Genomic DNA, 18,769 nt, shown 5'->3' on the forward strand with positions numbered 1-18,769 from the left:
TCCATCCTCAACACTGCAGCTGGATTAATTTTTCTCTGCCGCCGTTCCTCATCCGCTGCTCCACTATGCCAATCACTTCATAGTGTACAACATTCCTTTACAGTTCTCCCAACCATCATCCTAATCAAAGCCATCTGAACAAATAGCTTCAACACATCATCACAACCAGATCAACTCATCCCCATCCAAGCAGTCCTCTCCCATTGTCTCACTCCCCTCAACCACCGACTAGATTGTAAGCTCGCAAGAGCAGGGCCCTCTTCTGCTTTGCACCAGTTTGTTATCGTATGTGTTTATAAATTGTTCTAATGAATGTAACAGCGCTGTGGAATTGGCCGGCACTTGTGTGTATGTATGTATATACCGTATTTGCTCGATTATAAGATGAGGTTTTTTCCAGAGCAAATGCTCAGAAAAATACCCCTCGTCTTATAATCGGGGTCATCTTATAATCAGACCTCAAATAGGTCTGACTATGAGACGACTAAGATCCAGATCCCCCGCAGCGATGCAGGATCCTCCTGTGTATGCCCCCCACTTACCGGTGCTTCTGAGTCCCCGGTGCTTAGTCCGGGCAGTGTGTAGAGCTCTACGTGATTCGCATAGACAACATGGGGCACAGTGGCATATAGAGGGTTAAAAGGTGTATCATGGGGCACAGTGACATTTAGAGGGTTAAAAGGCATATCATGGGGCACAGTGGCATATATGGGGTATAAGGCATTTCTGGGGCAGAGTGGCAAGCCTGGGGGCAGATGTGCATAACTGGGAGGGGGGCAGGTTCAAAAAAAAAAGGAAGTAAAAACAAAATATTTTTCTCAGTCGTAGCTTTTATTAACAAACAATTGTTCACATGAATTAACATTTACTGGTAAAACATTTTTCCTATAGGGTCGTCTTATATTCAGGCTTTTTCTTTTTTTTTTAAAATTAATATTCAGATTTTGGGGGGTCGTCTTATAATCGAGCAAATACGGTATGTGTGTGTGTGTATATGTATATATGTGTGTGTGTGTGTGTATATATATATATATATATATATATATATATATATATATATATATATATATATATATATATATATATATATATATTTATTATATAATTTGCTCGATTTATAAAACAAGATTTTTTCAGAGCAAATACCCTGAAAAATACCCCTCATCTTATATTAGAGGTCGTCTTTTAATCAGACCTCAAATAGAGGTCTGACTATAAGACTCCACCGGATGCCAGACAGGAGGATCCAGATCCCTCGCAGCCTTGCAGAGGGCCTGGATTTTCCTGTCCGGCAGCCGTTGGACATCTTTGCAATGCACACAGACAACCTCCGCTCATGCCGGGGCTTCTATGACAGAGCGCCAGGTGCTCTACCATAGAAGCCAAGGCGAAAGTACTGGCCAGCAGAGGTTGTCTTTGCGCATCGCGCAGATGTTCACCGGCTGCCAGAGAGGAGGATCCCCCGCTGTCAGGGTCCACGGGGAGAGAATACTCGCCGCAGTAACTCACCTGAGTACCCGCCGATAGCGGGTACTGTCTCACACGCCGCAACCTCCGTCCTCCCGGAACCAGCTCCTTCAACTGTGTATAGGCGCACGTCCCCTCCTGTCTCTTCTAGGTTCATGCACGACGTAGTCTGGGGAACGCACGTCAACGACACCACGCAAGGAGGAGGGGCGACATTTAGTGGAGGATTTAAAAACTGGCACGGAGCTTCACTCAGTGCTCAGTTATTTTCCCAGACTTCGCTTATCCTGTTTTCTCCGATCCCGAATTTTGGCTTGTCTTACGGACTTCGCTGCACTCTCCCGCCCTGATCTTCGGACTGTCTCTGATATTGCCTTGTCCACTAAACCTTCCCTCATCTCCTGGAAGGTAGCCTGCGTACTGGGTTCCTCACCTCGCTCCTACCAGCCCGACACCCGCAAAGCTGCAAGGGACATGGATGCTCCTCTCTGGCAGTCAAACTTCCGACACGTCAGACACTAACGCCGGGGCTTCTATGAAGGAGAAGCCCTGGCTTATAGCGGTATAAGGCGGCAGAGTGGCATATAGGGGGTATAAGGCATTTCTGGAGGCAGAGTGGCAAATAGGGGGTTAAAAGGCATATCATGGGGCAGAGTGGCATATAGGAGGGTATAAGGCATATCAGGGAGGCAGAGTGGCATATAGGGGGCTATAAAGCATTTTTGGGCGCAGAGTGGCAAGCCTGGGGGCAGATGTGCATAACTGGGGGGGCAGGTTGGCAAATAAAAGTAAATAAAAACAAAAGTTTCTCGATCATAGCTTTTATTAAATATGAAAAAATAGTTTACATGAATTAATAAAGAAATAAAAGTTTCTTACAAGAATATTGTGAAGAATAATGTGATCACTGTTTTGTTCCAGTGAATAAAATGGAACTTTTTCATCTAAAAATGTTTGCAGTAGCAAATGTTTTGATTCCATTATGTCTAATGTATTTAATTTATTAGGGCCTTTTAAGACTTTTGCTTTCTGGCATTTTAATACAAATAATGGGATAAAAATAATGTTTTATAGTTATTTGTATGGCAAATAGTGTGACTCTGGTATGTGTTAGGTCTGCGTGTGGGTATAAGAGCACGACCGCAAGATAAACTACCGTATTTGCTCGATTATAAGACGACCCTGATTATAAGACGACCCCCTAAAATCTGAATATTAACTTATGAAAAAAAGAAAAAGCCTGAATATAAGACGACCCTATAGGAAAAAAGTTTTACCAGTAAATGTTAGTTCATGTAAACTAGGTGAACAATTGTTTGTTAATAAAAGCTATGAATGAGAAAAATATTGTTTTTATTTCCTTTTTTTTTCTTCAACCTGCCCCCCCAGTTATGCACATCTGCCCCCAGGCTTGCCACTCTGCCCCAGAAATGCCTTATACCCCATATATGCCACTGTGCTCCATGATACGCCTTTTAACCCTCTATATGCCACTGTTCCCCCTGATATGCCTTTTGACCCCCTAGGTGCCACTCTGCCTCCAGAAATGCCTTATACCCCTATATGCCACTCTGGCATTTAGGGGGTTAAAAGGCATATTATGGGGCAAAGTGTCATATAGGGAGGTAAAAGGCATTTCAGGAGGCAGAGTGACATTAAAGGGGTTAAAAGGCATTTCACAAAGCACTCTGCATCCAGAAATGCCTTACACCCCCCCATTTAACACTCCCCCTCCCTCCTCCAAACTTACCGGTGCTTCTGAGTTGGGGGGGGCGCATAACACAGGAGGATCCAGGTCCCTTGCATCTGAGCCCCCAGTGCTTAGTCCGGGCAGCATGTAGAGCTCCATGCGAATCGCGCAGAGCTCTACACGCTGCCCGGACTAAGCACCGGTAAGTTGGAGGGGGGGGGCATAACACGGGAGGATCCAGGTCCCCTGCATCCTCCTGTGTTATGCCCCCCCTCCAACTTACCGGTGCTTCTGAGTCCCCAGTGCTTAGTCCGGGAAGCGTGTAGAGCTCTACGCGATTATATCGTGTACAGCTCTACACGCAGCCCGGACTAAGCACCGGGGACTCAGAAGCACCGGTAATTTGGGGGGGCATAGCACAGGAGGATCCAGGTCCCCTGCATCGCTGCGGGGATCTGGATCTTAGTCTCATAATCAGACCTATTTGAGGTCTGATTATAAGACGACCCTGATTATAAGACGAGGGGTATTTTTCAGAGCATTTGCTCTGGGAAAAAAACCACGTCTTATTATCGGGCAAATACGGTATATGGGGCTGGTCTCCAAATGTTTCCAGGGCTGCTTTTCATTCCCAGTCCGGCCCTGTGCCTGAATCACTGAGCGAGCGTACGCTGCTGCAGTCAGTGTCAGTCAAGTGCCGCTCGCCACCCAGCTCCTATACCAATGCTGATTCACTGACTGATCCCAGAGTTTTGCCTGCCTCCTGGTGACAAAAAGTATCGGTACTTGTACTTGGTCTCAAAAAAATGGTATCGGTGCATACCTAATAAATATTTATGAAAATGTGAGGGGTGTACTAATTTTTGTTAGATACTGTAAGTACATACCCTTGTGGCCTCTCATCATCCTAAATACAAACTGACATGGCTGGTGGTATAACAATTGTCTCCATTGTTGTGCAACTTAGGTGTAAATATTTGCCATTAAACAATACAAGGCGTAATTTCAGATTAGCAATTTTAGATGTGTTCATGAAATTTATTTGTTTTTTGATATAAAAAAAAAATTCTGAAACGCCTTCCAGACCCTGCCATAAGGAATGTTTCTGCATAATGTTTTTGCATGACAAAGGTTATTGTTATTTGGGGCAGTAGGAATTTGAAGTTTATAATCCTCTCCGTTTTAGTTTAGTCAAGGAGTACATTGCTTAATAGTATCATAGTTTTTCTAGAAAATGTATCCTCCAACGTTAAGAATGGCCATACACATATTAATGCAATCTGGGATATTTAGGAGAAGGACATTACCATTACTTCTTTGAGAGTTTGAATATCTTGTTCGGTCATAACATCTAAGGAACAGCAGCTCTGAAATTTGTCATCCTTAATTCCCAGAATCTTAGCCTCTTTTCAGTTTATGTGTCTAGTTTAACCCATTGATGACAATTGCCGGTCCGGGCACGTCACGGAAATTCAAGTCGATAACGACAAATGACGGGTGCAGAAAGCTATCTATTAGGGCTGCAACTAACGATTATTTTCATAATCGATTAGTTGGCCGATTATTTTTTCGATTAATCGATTAATCGGGTAAAAAAATAATAATAATAATAATTAAAGCTATATTTTAACAAGAACTCAAAAAATACCAAAAAAAGCTTTACTAGTAAATATTCATGTAAACTATTTTTGCCCAGTTATGCACATCTCACCCCCAGCTTGCCTCTCTGTCCCAGAAATGCATATCAGGAGGGGTATAAGGCATATCAGGAGGGGTATAAGGCATATCAGGGGACAGAGTGGCATATAGGAGGTATAAGGGGATACCTCCTATATGCCACTCTGTCCCCTGATATGCATTATACCCCTCCTGATATGCCTTATAGCCCCCTATATGCCACTGATATGCCACTTTGTCCCCTAATATGCCACTGTGCCCCCTGATATGCATTATACCCCTCCTGATATGCCTTATAGCCCCCTATATGCCACTGATATGCCACTTTGTCCCCTGATATGCCTTATAGCCCCATATATATGCCACAGTGCCCCGATATGCCACTGTGCCCTCCTGATATGCCTTATAGCCCCCTATATGCCTTTACCCTTGATATGCCACCATGCCCGATATGCCTTTTACCCCTATATGCCACTGAGATGCCACTGTGCCCCCTGATATGCCTTATAGCGCCTTCATGCCACTGTGCCCCCTGATACGCCTTATAGCCCCTTTATGCCACTGTCCCCCCTGATATGCCTTATAGCCCCTTTATGCCACTGTGCCCCCTGATATGTCTTATGCCCCCCCGATATAAGAAAAACTGACATCACTAAAATTGTTTTTTTATATTTATATTTATTAAATATAGACAAAAAAAATACACAATACAATATAAATATATATAAATATATGGACAATAAATCAAATATTCTAGACATTAAAAAAAAACACAAATGCACATAATTAATAGATCCCGCAAAAATTCTACCTGCCCCACCAGGGGTTAATATATCAACAGAAGAAACACAGGGCAAATGAGCATAAAAATAAAGATAATACTTACCCAGTGCTGCTTACTTGTCCTGTTTTTCTTCTGTTGATATATTAACCCCTGGTGGGGCAGGTGGAAGTGGCAGTACACAGTGCACATCGCGCACTAAAATCCAAATCCCCAGCAGGCGCTGCAGCGGGACCTGGATCCTCTCCGGCAGCCGGTAGGGGTCTGTGTGATGCACGCAGACAGCCGCTTCTCCCCTCCGCTTCCGTTGGGGCTTCCATGATGGAAGCCGCACCGGAAGGTCACGTGACGCCGGGTTCAGTAATAGAAGCCCCGGCGGAAGTGGAGGGGAGAAGCGGAAGGGGAGAAGCGGAGGATGTCTGCGCATTTTGCACAGACCCTCACCGGGTGGCAGAGAGGATCCAGGTCTCCTGCAGCTTTGCGGGGGGGTCTGGATTCTACAGTTATAATCCGATCTCTGTTTGAGATCGGATTATAGAAGGACGGGAGTTTTTCAGAGCGTTTGCTCTGAAAAACATAATTTTATAAATCGATAAAAATCGATTCAACTAATCGATTATGAAAATCGTTGACAACGATTTTCATAATCGATTATTATCGATTTTATCGATTCGTTGTTGCAGCCCTACTATCTATTTTCGCTTTCTGCACCGAAACGGCGTTGCTGTAATGCCTCGACCTCGAGGCATTCAGCAACGCCATTATCGGCACAAAGGGGCCATCTCTGGCCCCTCCCCGGGGCGTCAACATCCGCCATACTTTGTATGGCAGCGGACGCCCGTTTTAAAAGCGTTTAGGAGGCGATCAACGATCGCCTCCTAAACTTAAATGGTGTCGCTGGAATGCCTCGATCAGGAGGCATCCAGCGACACCACTTACCTTGGGATGGACTGTGACCGCTCCGGAGAGCGGTCACAGCCGCAGCTGCCGGTGATCTTCGCCATCAGCAAGATGGCGGCGGTCCGGGAAAATTCAATAAAGAAAAACAAAGTCTAAAAAGTTCGCTGGACGGTCTCCAGACCCTCTAGAGAACTCTGGCTCCACTTGCAGGTTGAATATAGGTACTGCATTCAACCATGCAAGTCAATGGAGCTCAGCTTTCTAATCACAGTGTGATTAGAAAAAATAAATTAAAAATAAAATAAAATTAATAATAATTAGAAAAAAAATAGTAAAAAAACAGTAAAATGTAAAAATAATTCCCCACTGATGTCACTATCAGGGAAACCTTCAAGTTGAAAAAAAATGTTAAAAAAATTAAAAAAAAGGCAAAAAAAAAAAATATATAAAAAATATATTTTTGTGAGTAAGTCCTAAAATTAGCATATTAGCTTAAAACAATTCTCGCATGGAAAGAGTTAAAATACTGGCATATTAAATGCCCATGGGTGTCTACTTTTAAAAAATGTATGATTTGATGGGGTAAATTGAATTGGCCGGGTTCAACAAGGTCCCAATTAACACGGGGGGAAGGATGGCCACACATCTAATTTCCAATTAGAAAAATGCACACGTACCAAATGTGGCCTTTTAGTTCCCCCCAAAAATGACAAACCCATGCATGTGGAGTATCACTGTACTCAGGAGATGTTGCTGAACACATATTGGGGTGTCGTGTGACAGCGGCATATACCAGGAGCTGTAAATTCATACATAAAGTAGGTGTGTGTGGGAAAAATACACACACAAAAATACTACTGCAAACTTTGAAAAAATGCTGGTGGTAAAATGTGTGCATGCAAAGAGTTAAAATACCAGCATTTAAAATACCCTGTGGTGTCTAGTTTTCAAAAATATATGGTTTTGTTGGGCACTGAAATGGCCCAGCTCAAAGATGTACCAAATAGGGGATGGGCAGTGGATCCCCAAATGCCAAAGTTCAACATTGAAAAATGTGCATGCCCCAAATGTGGTCCTTTTTCCCCCCTACAGCTAGGCAAAATCATTCATGTGAGGTATCGCTGTACTCAGGAGATGTTGCTAAACACATATTGGGGTGTTTTTTGATAGTGACATATACCAGAACCTGTTTATTCATACCTAAAGTAAAATGTGTGTGAAAAAACAAATGCAAAAAAATTACTACCATAAAGTTTGACAAAGGCTGATGGTAGAATAAGTGCTTGGAAAGGGTTAAAATACCAGCATTTGGAATACCCTGGGCTGTCTAGTTTTCAAAAATATATTATTTGATGGGGTAAATTGCATTGGCCGGCTTCAAAGATACCCGAAATGGCACATGGGGGGAAGAATTACCAGATTTGGAAAAAATGGCTTTGAAATAGCAAAACGCTACCTGTACTTATTGCTCCATAACGTGCAGAAAAAAGCAAAAAAACATAAAAACATTGGGTATTTCTAAACTCAGGACAAATACTAGAATCTATTTAGCAGGTTTTATAGATGAGTAAAAGATTTTTCAACTAAAAGTTAGAAACAGTGATTTTTTTCTACATTTTTCACCATATTTTATACTTTTTTTAATAGTAAATAATATGATACAATCATAGTAACATAGTAACATAGTTCATAAGGTTGAAAAAAGACCAAAGTCCATCAAGTTCAACCTATATACATATTGTGTCCCTACTGTGTTGATCCAGAGGAAGGCAAAAAACCCTTATGAAGCAGATGCCAATTGCCCCATACCAGGGGGAAAATTCCTTCCCGACTCCAAATATGGCAATCAGAATAAATCCCTGGATCAACGTTCTGTCCCTATTAATCTAATATCCATAACTTGTAATATTATTGCTTTCAAGAAACACGTCCAGGCTCCTTTTGAACTCTTTTATTGAGTTTACCATCACCACTTCCTCTGGCAGAGAGTTCCATAATCTCACCGCTCTTACTGTAAAGAACCCCCGTCTGTGCTGGTGTAGAAACCTTCTTTCCTCCAGCCGTAGAGGATGTCCCCTTGTTATAGATACAGTCCTGGGTATAAATAGGTCCTGGGAGTGATCTCTGTACTGTCCCCTTATATATTTATACATAGTTATTAAGTCCCCCCTAAGCCGTCTTTTTTCCAAACTAAATAACCCCAATTCTGATAATCTTTCTGGGTACTGTAGTCCTCCCATTCCCCTTATTACTCTGGTTGCCCGTCTTTGAACCCTCTCCAGCTCCACTATATCTTTCTTGTACACTGGTGCCCAGTACTGTACACAGTATTCCATGTGTGGTCTGACTAGTGACTTGTACAGGGGTAGAATTATTTCCTTGTCGTGGGCATCTATGCCCCTTTTGATGCACCCCATGATTTTATTTGCCTTAGCAGCAGCTGCCTGACACTGGTCGCTACAGGTAAATTTACTGTTAACTAAAACTCCTAAGTCCTTTTCCATGTCAGTCGTCCCCAGTGTTTTCCCATTTAATACATATTCCCAGCCTGGATTTTTCTTCCCCATGTGCATAACCTTACATTTATCTGTGTTGAACCTCATCTGCCACATCCCAGCCCAAGCCTCCAACCTATGCAGATCCATTTGTAATCGTGCGCTGTCCTCTATTGTGTTAACCACGTTACAGAGCTTAGTATCGTCTGCAAAGATTGATACTTTACTATGCAATCCCTCTACAAGGTCATTAATAAATATATTAAAAAGAATAGGACCCAAAACTGACCCCTGTGGTACCCCACTAGCAACAGTCACCCACTCAGAGTATGTACCATTAATAACCACCCTCTGTTTCCTATCACTGAGCCAGTTACTTACCCACATACACACATTCTCCCCCAGCCCAAGCATTCTCATTTTATGTACGAGCCTTTTATGTGGCACCGTATCAAATGCTTTGGAAAAATCAAGATATACGACATCCAGCGATTCACCCCGATCCAGTCTTGAGCTCACCTCCTCATAAAAGCTGATCAGGTTAGTTTGACAGGACCGATCCCTTGTAAACCCATGCTGATATGGAGTCATACACTTATTTTCATTGAGATACTCCAAAATAGCATCTCTTAGGAAACCCTCAAACAGTTTACACACAACAGAAGTTAAACTAACAGGCCTATAATTCCCCGGGTCACTTTTTGTCCCCTTTTTGAATATTGGCACAACATTTGCTATGCGCCAGTCCTGGGGAACAGACCCTGTCACTATAGAGTCCTTGAATATTAGAAATAGGGGTCTGTCTATTACATTACTTAACTCCCTTAGAACGCGGGGGTGAATGCCATCTGGACCTGGTGATTTGTCTATTTTGATTTTTTTTAGGCGGCACTGCACTTCTTCCTGCGTTAGACAGGCGACATGTACTGGGGCATTTATCTCATCCTGCTGTATATTACCTGGCATTTCATTTTCCTCTGTGAATACAGCAGAGAAGAATATATTTAATAGATTAGCTTTTTCCTGATCCCCGTCTATAACTTCTCCCTCATTACTTTTTAAGGGGCCAACGCTTTCATTGTTAACCTTTTTACTATTTATATAGTTAAAGAACATTTTGGGGTTTGTTTTACTCTCTTTGGCAATGAGTCTTTCTGTCTCCAATTTTGCTGCTTTTATCTGATTTTTACATATTTTATTTTTTTCCCGATAGCTTTTTAGTGCTTCCTCACTGCCATCCTGTTTTAGTAGCTTAAATGCCTTTTTTTTGCCATTTATTGCCCCCTTTACATTTTTATTTATCCACATTGGTTTTCTCTTGTTCCTGACTCTTTTATTCCCATACGGTATGTACCTTTCACAGTGAGAATTTAAGATATTCTTAAAAATCTCCCATTGAGCGTCTGTACTCTTGTTTTTGAGGACATTTTCCCAATTTACAGTGTTAAGGGCTTCTCTTAGTTGATCAAACTTTGCCCTCCTAAAGTGCATAGTTCTTGTGGCTCCTCTAAGAGTTCCCTTATTGAAGGACAAGTTATAATGCATCATATTGTGATCACTATTTCCTAGATGTCCCCTGACCTGCACATTAGTTACTCTGTCAGGTCTGTTGGTTAATATTAAGTCCAGTAGGGCGCCCCCTCTGGTCGGGTCCTGTACCATTTGGGACAGATAATTATCCTTACTTATAGTCAGAAACCGGTTTCCTTTATGAGATTCACAGGTCTCGGTTTCCCAGTTTATGTCGGGATAGTTAAAGTCCCCCATAATAACCACCTCATTGTGATTAGCTGCCTTGTTTATTTGCTTTAATAATTGATCTTATGCTGCTTCCATTATATTTGGTGGCTTATAGCAAACCCCGATCAGTATTTTATTATTTTTCTTTCCATATATTTCTACCCATAATGACTCCACATCATTTCCCTCACATATATTCTCCCGCAGTGTGCCCTTTAGGCTGGACTTTACATAAAGGCAAACTCCTCCCCCTTTTCGTTTTTTCCGATCCTTCCTGAATAGACTATACCCCTGTATGTTAACCGCCCAGTCATAGCTATCATCCAACCATGTCTCTGTTATACCCACTATGTCATAATTTTCTTCAGACATTATTAACTCCAGTTCGTCAGTTTTATTGGTCAGACTTCTGGCATTAGTAAGCATACAATTTAGAGGTGTATGGTTTTTTCCCTATGAAGCCTATCCCTATTAACTATTATAACCCCTCCCTCTGCTCCACCCCCAGGTACATTTATAAGCCCCAGCTCTCTATCTACACTATCTTCCCCTTCTATATTGTAGTTTCCCTCCCCCCCTTTCCCTAGTTTAAACACTCCTCCACCCTTCTGACCATCTTCTCCCCAAGCACAGCTGCACCCTCCCCATTGAGGTGCAGCCCGTCCCTACCGTAGAGCCTGTATCCGACAGAGAAGTCGGCCCAGTTCTCCATGAACCCAAACCCCTCCTTCCTACACCAGCTTCTGAGCCACTTGTTTAGCTCCCTAATCTCCCGCTGCCTCTCTGGTGTGGCACGTGGTACAGGTAATATTTCAGAAAATACTACCTTGGAGGTCCTTGCCTTAAGCTTGCTACCTAAGTCCCTGAAATCATTTTTAAGGACACTCCGCCTCCCTCTCACTTTGTCATTGGTGCCAATGTGCACCATGACTGCTGGGTCTTCTCCAGCCCCTCCCAGTAATCTGTCAACCCGATCCGCGATGTGCCGAACTCGAGCGCCAGGCAGACAACACACTGTTCGGCGATCCCGGTCTTTGTGACAGATCGCCCTGTCTGTCCCCCTAATAATTGAGTCCCCCACTACCAGCACCTGTCTGGCCTGCCCTGCGCTCCTCCTTCCCTCCTTACTGGAGCAGACACCCCTCTGGTGGTCAGAGGCAGTGACTTGCTGCAGTACTGCTAACTCTGAACTAACATCCCCCTCATCTGCCAACCGGGCAAACTTGTTGGGGTGTGCTAGATCAGGACTAGCCTCCCTGGCGCTTTTCCCCCTACCCCGCCTTCTAACTGTAACCCAGCTAGCTGCCTGACTGTCCTGTACCTCCATCCCACTATCCTCCCCCACCTCTACCTGCGAGAGAGCTTGCTCAGTGAGCAGCAGACTCCTCTCCAAGTTGTCAATAGATCTCAGTGTTGACAGTTGCTCCTCTAGACTCAGGATTTGTGCTTCCAAATGAGCAACCCGCACACATCTCGCACAGCAATATGCACCCTCGAAGCGCTGCTCAAGGATTGCATACATTGAGCAAGATGTACACCTGACCGCATTGTCAAACATGGAGGACATCTTGGCAATGGGGATAGCTCCAATAACTGGCAAAAACAGACAGTAAGGCGCAAAATATATATAAATATATTATATGGAATCACAAGGATTTATACTTTACCCTCCTTCTTGCTTTTTAACTCCTTCTTTGCTTGTAACTCCTCACTTAGAGATGTCACTTAGGAGATTCGCCCCAGCTCAGGATTCGCTTGTGTGTCCAAGCTAAATGCAACTGCAAAAGCCAAGCAGAACACACAGAGAAGGTTACTTAATTAGCAACACACCTGAAATAGCCCTTACCCTTTTTTTTTTTGCTTTTTTCAACAAAACTTTACACTGAACACAACACAAACAAACACAGTGCTCCCCCTTGCAATAGTAATGAATATACTCTCCTTCTTTGCTTGTAACTCCTCACTTAGAGATGTCACTTAGGAGATTCGCCCCAGCTCAGGATTCGCTTGTGTGTCCAAGCTAAATGCAACTGCAAAAGCCAAGCAGAACTCACAGAGAAGGTTACTTAATTAGCAACACACCTGAAATAGCCCTTACCCTTTTTTTTTTTGCTTTTTTCAACAAAACTTTACACTGAACACAACACAAACAAACACAGTGCTCCCCCTTGCAATAGTAATGAATATACTCTCCTTCTTTGCTTGTAACTCCTCACTTAGAGATGTCACTTAGGAGATTCGCCCCAGCTCAGGATTCGCTTGTGTGTCCAAGCTAAATGCAACTGCAAAAGCCAAGCAGAACTCACAGAGAAGGTTACAATGTCATCTAAAGAAAGCCCTTCTTGTCCTGAAAAAAACAATATCTAATGTGTGTGGGTTCAGTAAACGGGAAAAAATTACAGCTAAACACGAGCAGCGCAGAAATGTTAAAACGGCCATTGTCACGAAGGGTACAAAAAGTAAAATCAGCCTTTGTCACGAAGGGGTTAAATGTTTTTTGCTTTCTAATTATGTTTTGTTTTTTCTTTTCTTTTCAGGCGTGTGGCAAGCTCCACTTCAGTTACTCAGATGCAGCAAAGTTGTAGTCCCTTCAATAAAAAGAAGAAGTGTAAAGACAAGTACCTGGCAAAACACAGCTCTAGTAAGTTTAAACAGCCGTTAACTGTAAACCATTTATTGCAGAAACGTGTTAAAACTTGTTGTCTCTGCTTATGTTTCTCTCTAGTATTTGACCAACTGGATGTGGTTTCTTACGAAGAAGTAGTTTCTCTTCCAGCTTTCACCCGGAAAACGCTGGTGCTCATAGGTTAGTAAACTCACCAAGCAAATATGAGTAGAATTGGTATGTTGGTACATTTGGACTTGGCACCATTAATTTGCTGTTTCTAGGTTTGGTTAGTAACTTTTGAGCATCGATGTACCATTGCTGTATGTTATTTCATTTGTTCCTTTTCACTTTATCGCTGTGGTCATCCTTGTGTTTCTTATTTGTGCCTTCATATACATACGTATTTCCATCCTAGTTCCTGTAGTCCTGTGCCCTTGTTCATATGTACCTTCCTATATGTGTCTTGGTGCCGAGATGCTTTTTTTATTATATATATTTTTTTATATGTATTTAAATCATGTTGTTTAACCCCTTCAGGACCGGGATTTTAATACTAACGTGTCGCTAAAGGACCGGAGCCGTTTTTGTGTTTTTGCCATGTCTTTCTTCAACTGTAATTTCTCTCTTATCAATTGGTGCACCCACACAAATCATATATTGTTTTTTTCAGCACAAGTAGGGCTTTCATTTGAAACCATAGTAAGCTGGGTAGTACATTGTACTGGGAAAAAATGAAAAAAAACGCATATTTTTACAGTTTTGTATACATACAAATTGTACACACATTAAACCAATGGGAAAAAATTATCCCAAATATATTCATTAAGTTGTCCTGATTTGGAAACCACCCAACATGGCCAGGATTTTTATCTATTTTGACCAGTATAGGGCAAATATTGCAAGGCATGCATCACGTTTTTGAAATGTAATTTTTTTCAAATTTGGCATGGTAGTCTAATAACTGCAATAGTTGTCACAGATACTGATTACCCCCCCAAAATTATATGTTTATGAACAGTAGATAAGTGAAGGTGTACAACTAGGGTCATTTTGACACTTTTCAAACAGGGATTTTATCGCCAATTGCTGCAAAATTTTGAGGTATTTTTATATTTTGGGGGTTTTTTTTGCTTATGTTGTGATGTTGCCCAGGACTCCTGGGCAGACAGCAGCAGCAGCGCCCCCACGATCACCGCGATTGTGGTGATGTGGGGGCGTTTTTTGGAGGAGACGTACCTGGTACGTCCCGGTCTACCGGTGACTGTTAACCAGGAAGTACCAGGTACGTCCCGGTACTGAAGGGGTTAATAAAGATTTACTTTGTATATACCTTTTTTCCTTACGAGCTCTCCTTGCAATAAGTTTTGGTGTTTTTATATGAGTAGAATTTGTAAAACATCCGTTTTTCTGTCAGAACGGTGTTCAAAAGATTTAACCCACATTATGCTTTTTTTATCACTAAATACCCAGTACACAGTACAGCATTTTCTTTTGAGGTATGCAATTCCACTCAAATTCACAATCCATATGGAGGCTTCTCCATTTTCTAGCAGGTCAGACATTTTGGGTACTGTCACGACTGCGGTTCCTGGGTCAGTTGGTGCAAAGGTGCTTATTCAAACTTATGATTAAGCTTTAATGCTTGAAACGTGGCAAGTGTATATCTCTCGGCCTGCATCACTGACAAGTAAGATGCTCGCTGTGCCGGGGTTGACATGGTTCATTAGTTTACTCAGTTTACTCAGTCCAGTAGAAGACAACTAAAGAAAAGGAATCCCAGCACTCCAAACAGCTTCCAATCTTTAGCATACTTTATTTAGAGAAAGCAACGTTGACAAAGGCCGAAACGTTTTTTGGTTTTTTTTGCTTTCTCTAAATAAAGTATCCTAAAGATTGGAAGCTGTTTCGAGTGCTGGGATTTCTTTTCTTTGTTTGTGTGCTTCAAGAGGGTTTATGCTGTCCCTTTTTTCCTGCTAGCACCCAGCTTCCTGGGAGTTGGAGTGCAGAACCATTTTTTTTTAGAAGAAGACAACTGTCTGGCTGACTATTGCCGTCGTTTTATGCAAAATTATGCTAACATTTAATAATGAACCACAATTTTGACAAAACACATCTAACAATGCAACAATAAATTTGAAGAAAGAATACAGTTTAATTATGTAAAGATGTATACCAAGAGACGTTATGATATATGATATACTTCTGGCTCGATTATAAGATGAGGTTTTTTCCAGAGCAAATGCTCTGAAAAATACCCCTCGTCTTATAATCGGGGCCGTCTTATAATCAGACCTCAAATAGGTCTGACTATGAGACTAAGATCCAGATCCCCTGCAGCGATGCAGGGGACCTGGATCCTCCTGTGTTATGCCCCCCCCCCAACTTACCGGTGCTTCTGAGTCCCCGGTGCTTAGTCCAGGCAGCGTGTAGAGCTCTACTCGATTCGCGTAGAGCTCTACTCGATTCGCGTAGAGCTCTACACGCTGCCCGGACTAAGCACCGGGGACTCCGATGCAGGGGACCTGGATCCTCCTGTGCTATGCCCCCCGCCCTCAACTTACCGGTGCTTCTGAGTCCCCGGTGCTTAGTCCCGGCAGCGTGTATAGCTCTACGCTATTCGCGTAGAGCGGAAGTTGTGTACGCGAATCGCGTAGAGTTCTACAAGCTGCCCGGACTAAGCACTGGGGACTCAGATGCAGGGGACCTGGATCATCCTCTGTTAATCCCCCCCCCCCCAGACACAGCCCCTAATGCAGATCGCAGTGTTGCTGAATGCCTGGACATTTTTTTGCTTTTTTCTACATGTTATAGGGCAATAAGTACAGGTAGGGTTTTGCTATTTCAAAGCCATTTTTTCCCAAATCTGGTAATTCTTCCCCCTATATACCATTTCGGGTATCTTTGAAGCTTGCCAATGCAATTTACCCCATCAAATCATATATTTTTGAAAACTAGACACTCCAGGGTATTTCAAATGCTAGTATTTTAACTCTTTCCATGCACCATTTCTACCACCAGTCAAACTTTGTGGTAGTAATTTTTTTGCATTTTTTTCCCCAAACACGTTTTACTTCAGGCATGAATTAATAGGTTCTGGTATATATCATACAAAATGTGTTCAGCAACATCTCCTGAGTACAGCGATACCTCACATGAATGATTTTGCCTGGCTGTTTGGGGGCAAAAGGGCCACATTTGGGGCATCCACATTTTTCAATGTTTAACTTTGGCGTATGGCGATCAGCTGCCCATGCCCTATTTGGTACATCTTTGAGCCCGGCCATTTCAGTGTGCCCAATAAAGCCATATATTTTTGAAAACTAGACACCCCAGGGTATTTTAAATGCTGGTATTTTAACTCTTTGCATGCACACATTTTACCACCAGCATTTTTTCAAAGTTTGCAGTAGTATCTTTTGTGTGTATTTTTCCCCACACACCTACTTTATGTATGAATTTACAGCTCCTGGTATATGCCGCTGTCACACGACACCCCAGTATGTGTTCAGCAACATCTCCTGAGTACTGTGATACCCCACATGCATGGGTTTGTCTTTTTTGGGGAACTAAAAGGCCACATTGGGGACGTGTGCATTTTTCTAACTGGAAATTAGATGTGTGGCCATCCTTCCCGCCCCCCGTGTTAATTGGGACATTGTTGAACCCGGCCAATTCAATTTACCCCATCAAATCATACATTTTTTTAAAGTAGACACCCCATGGGCATTTAACATGCCAGTATTTTAACTCTTTCCATGCGAGAATTGTTTTAAGCTAATGTGCTAATTTTAGGACTTGCTCACAATTTTTTTTTTTTTTTATATACCGTATTTTCCGGCGTATAAGACGACTTTTTAACCCGTGGAAATCTAATCAAAAGTCGGGGGTCGTTTTATACGCCGGGTACTGAAACTTACCGAGCCGGACTGGAGAATCACAACTCTCTAAGGGAGGGGCGAGCGGAGACGTCACCTCCCCATGGGCCGGTCTTCAGGGCCACGCCGAGGTAGGTGCAAGATCGTGATCTCCCCAACTAGCCCTGATCAGCGGGCGCCCGATAAGCAGGGCTGGTTGGGAAGATCACGACCTCCCTCTAACTAGCCCAACATTAGGGAGCTCGAGGTCTGGCAGGGTTAGGATACAGATCCCCCGCAGCGGTGCAGGGGACCTTCATCCTACTCTCCGATACGCTCAGACATCGCGCAGACGTTCACCGGCAGCGGCGATGCATGTAAACCCCCGCTGCCGGCACGTCTGCTCGGTGTGCCGGGAATTCCCGGCAAGGGAGATTGTTAAAGCACATCGTGCAGACGTGCCGGCAGCGGAGGTTGTTTACGCTCGCCCATGAACATCTGCGCGGTAAGCTTTAACAATCCTCCTTATCAGTGCAGAACGGTATACAACTTCCGGTGCCGGAAGTTGTATACCGTTCTGCGTAGAATAGATGTCCCCTGCCGGCCCCACAAGACACCCGGGAGTCTGCACTGGTAAGTCTAGGGGAGGGGGGCACATCTCGGGGGGTACACAGAGTGGCAGCATACTTCGGGGGGGGGGGGGGGACGACAGAGTGGCAGTGTGTGTAAAGGCAGGGGTGTGTGGTGAGGGCAGTGTATAAATGTGTATGTATGGACAGGCGTCTGTTAGTACGTGTAGATATACCGTATTGGTTCGGATATAGGCCACCCCCGTATATAGGCCGCCCCCTAAAAGTTGGGTGCTTTTTTAAAGAATTTTTTTTTAATAGACATGCTGCCACTCTGTCCTCCCCCCCCTGAGATATGCTGCCACTGTCCCCCCCCCCCGAGATATGCTGCCACTGTCCTCCTCCTCCTCCCCCCCGATATATGCTGCCACTCTGCCCCCCCGACTTACCAGAGCAGACTCCCGGGTGTCTTGCGGGTGACATCTACGCAATACGCGTATACAACTTCCGGTGCCGGCACTCAGGGGAGTCTGCTCTGGTAAGTCTTGGGGGCAGAGGTAAAACGCATCGTGCGGACGTTCACCGGCTGTGGCGATGCGCGTAAACAGCCTCCGCTGCCGGCACGTCTGCACGATGTGCTTTAACAATCTCCCTTGCCGGGAATTCCCACGGGGGGACTCCCGGCAAGGAAGATTGTTAAAGCACATCGTGCAGACGTGCCGGCAGCGGAGGCTGTTTACGCGCATCGATGCTGCCGGTATCGTCTGCACAATGCGCTTAGACAACCTCCCGTGCCAGCCCTCCCCCCGTGGGAAGTGCTGGCAGGGGAGGCTGTCTGAGCGTATCAGAGAGTAGGATGCAGGTCCCCTGCACCGCTGCGGGGGATCTGTATCCTAAACCTGCTGCCTGCCCGGCGTCCGGAACTGCATGTCCCGGGCGTCGGGCGCTAGACCCCGAATATAGGCCGCACCCCCACTTTAAAGACTTA

The 18,769-nt window shown here is 43.8% G+C and overlaps 1 protein-coding gene across 2 annotated transcripts in view; it reads left to right on the forward strand.

The window, feature by feature from the left end:
• Window positions 1–18,769, forward strand: part of LOC149287634 (55 kDa erythrocyte membrane protein-like) — a 95,517-nt gene that overhangs the window by 57,045 nt on the left and 19,703 nt on the right. For both annotated transcript variants that reach the window (XM_089492632.1, XM_089492633.1), the window contains exons 7-8: window positions 13,288–13,391; window positions 13,476–13,556. In XM_089492632.1, the coding sequence (XP_089348758.1) occupies window positions 13,288–13,391; window positions 13,476–13,556 (185 nt within the window). The remainder of the gene's footprint in view (window positions 1–13,287; window positions 13,392–13,475; window positions 13,557–18,769) is intronic.

The sequence above is a fragment of the Sceloporus occidentalis genome, unplaced genomic scaffold (assembly GCF_023333645.1).
Source record: "Sceloporus occidentalis isolate IW3139 unplaced genomic scaffold, rSceOcc1.0.p SCAF_58, whole genome shotgun sequence".
Classification (NCBI taxonomy): Eukaryota; Metazoa; Chordata; class Lepidosauria; order Squamata; family Phrynosomatidae; genus Sceloporus; species Sceloporus occidentalis.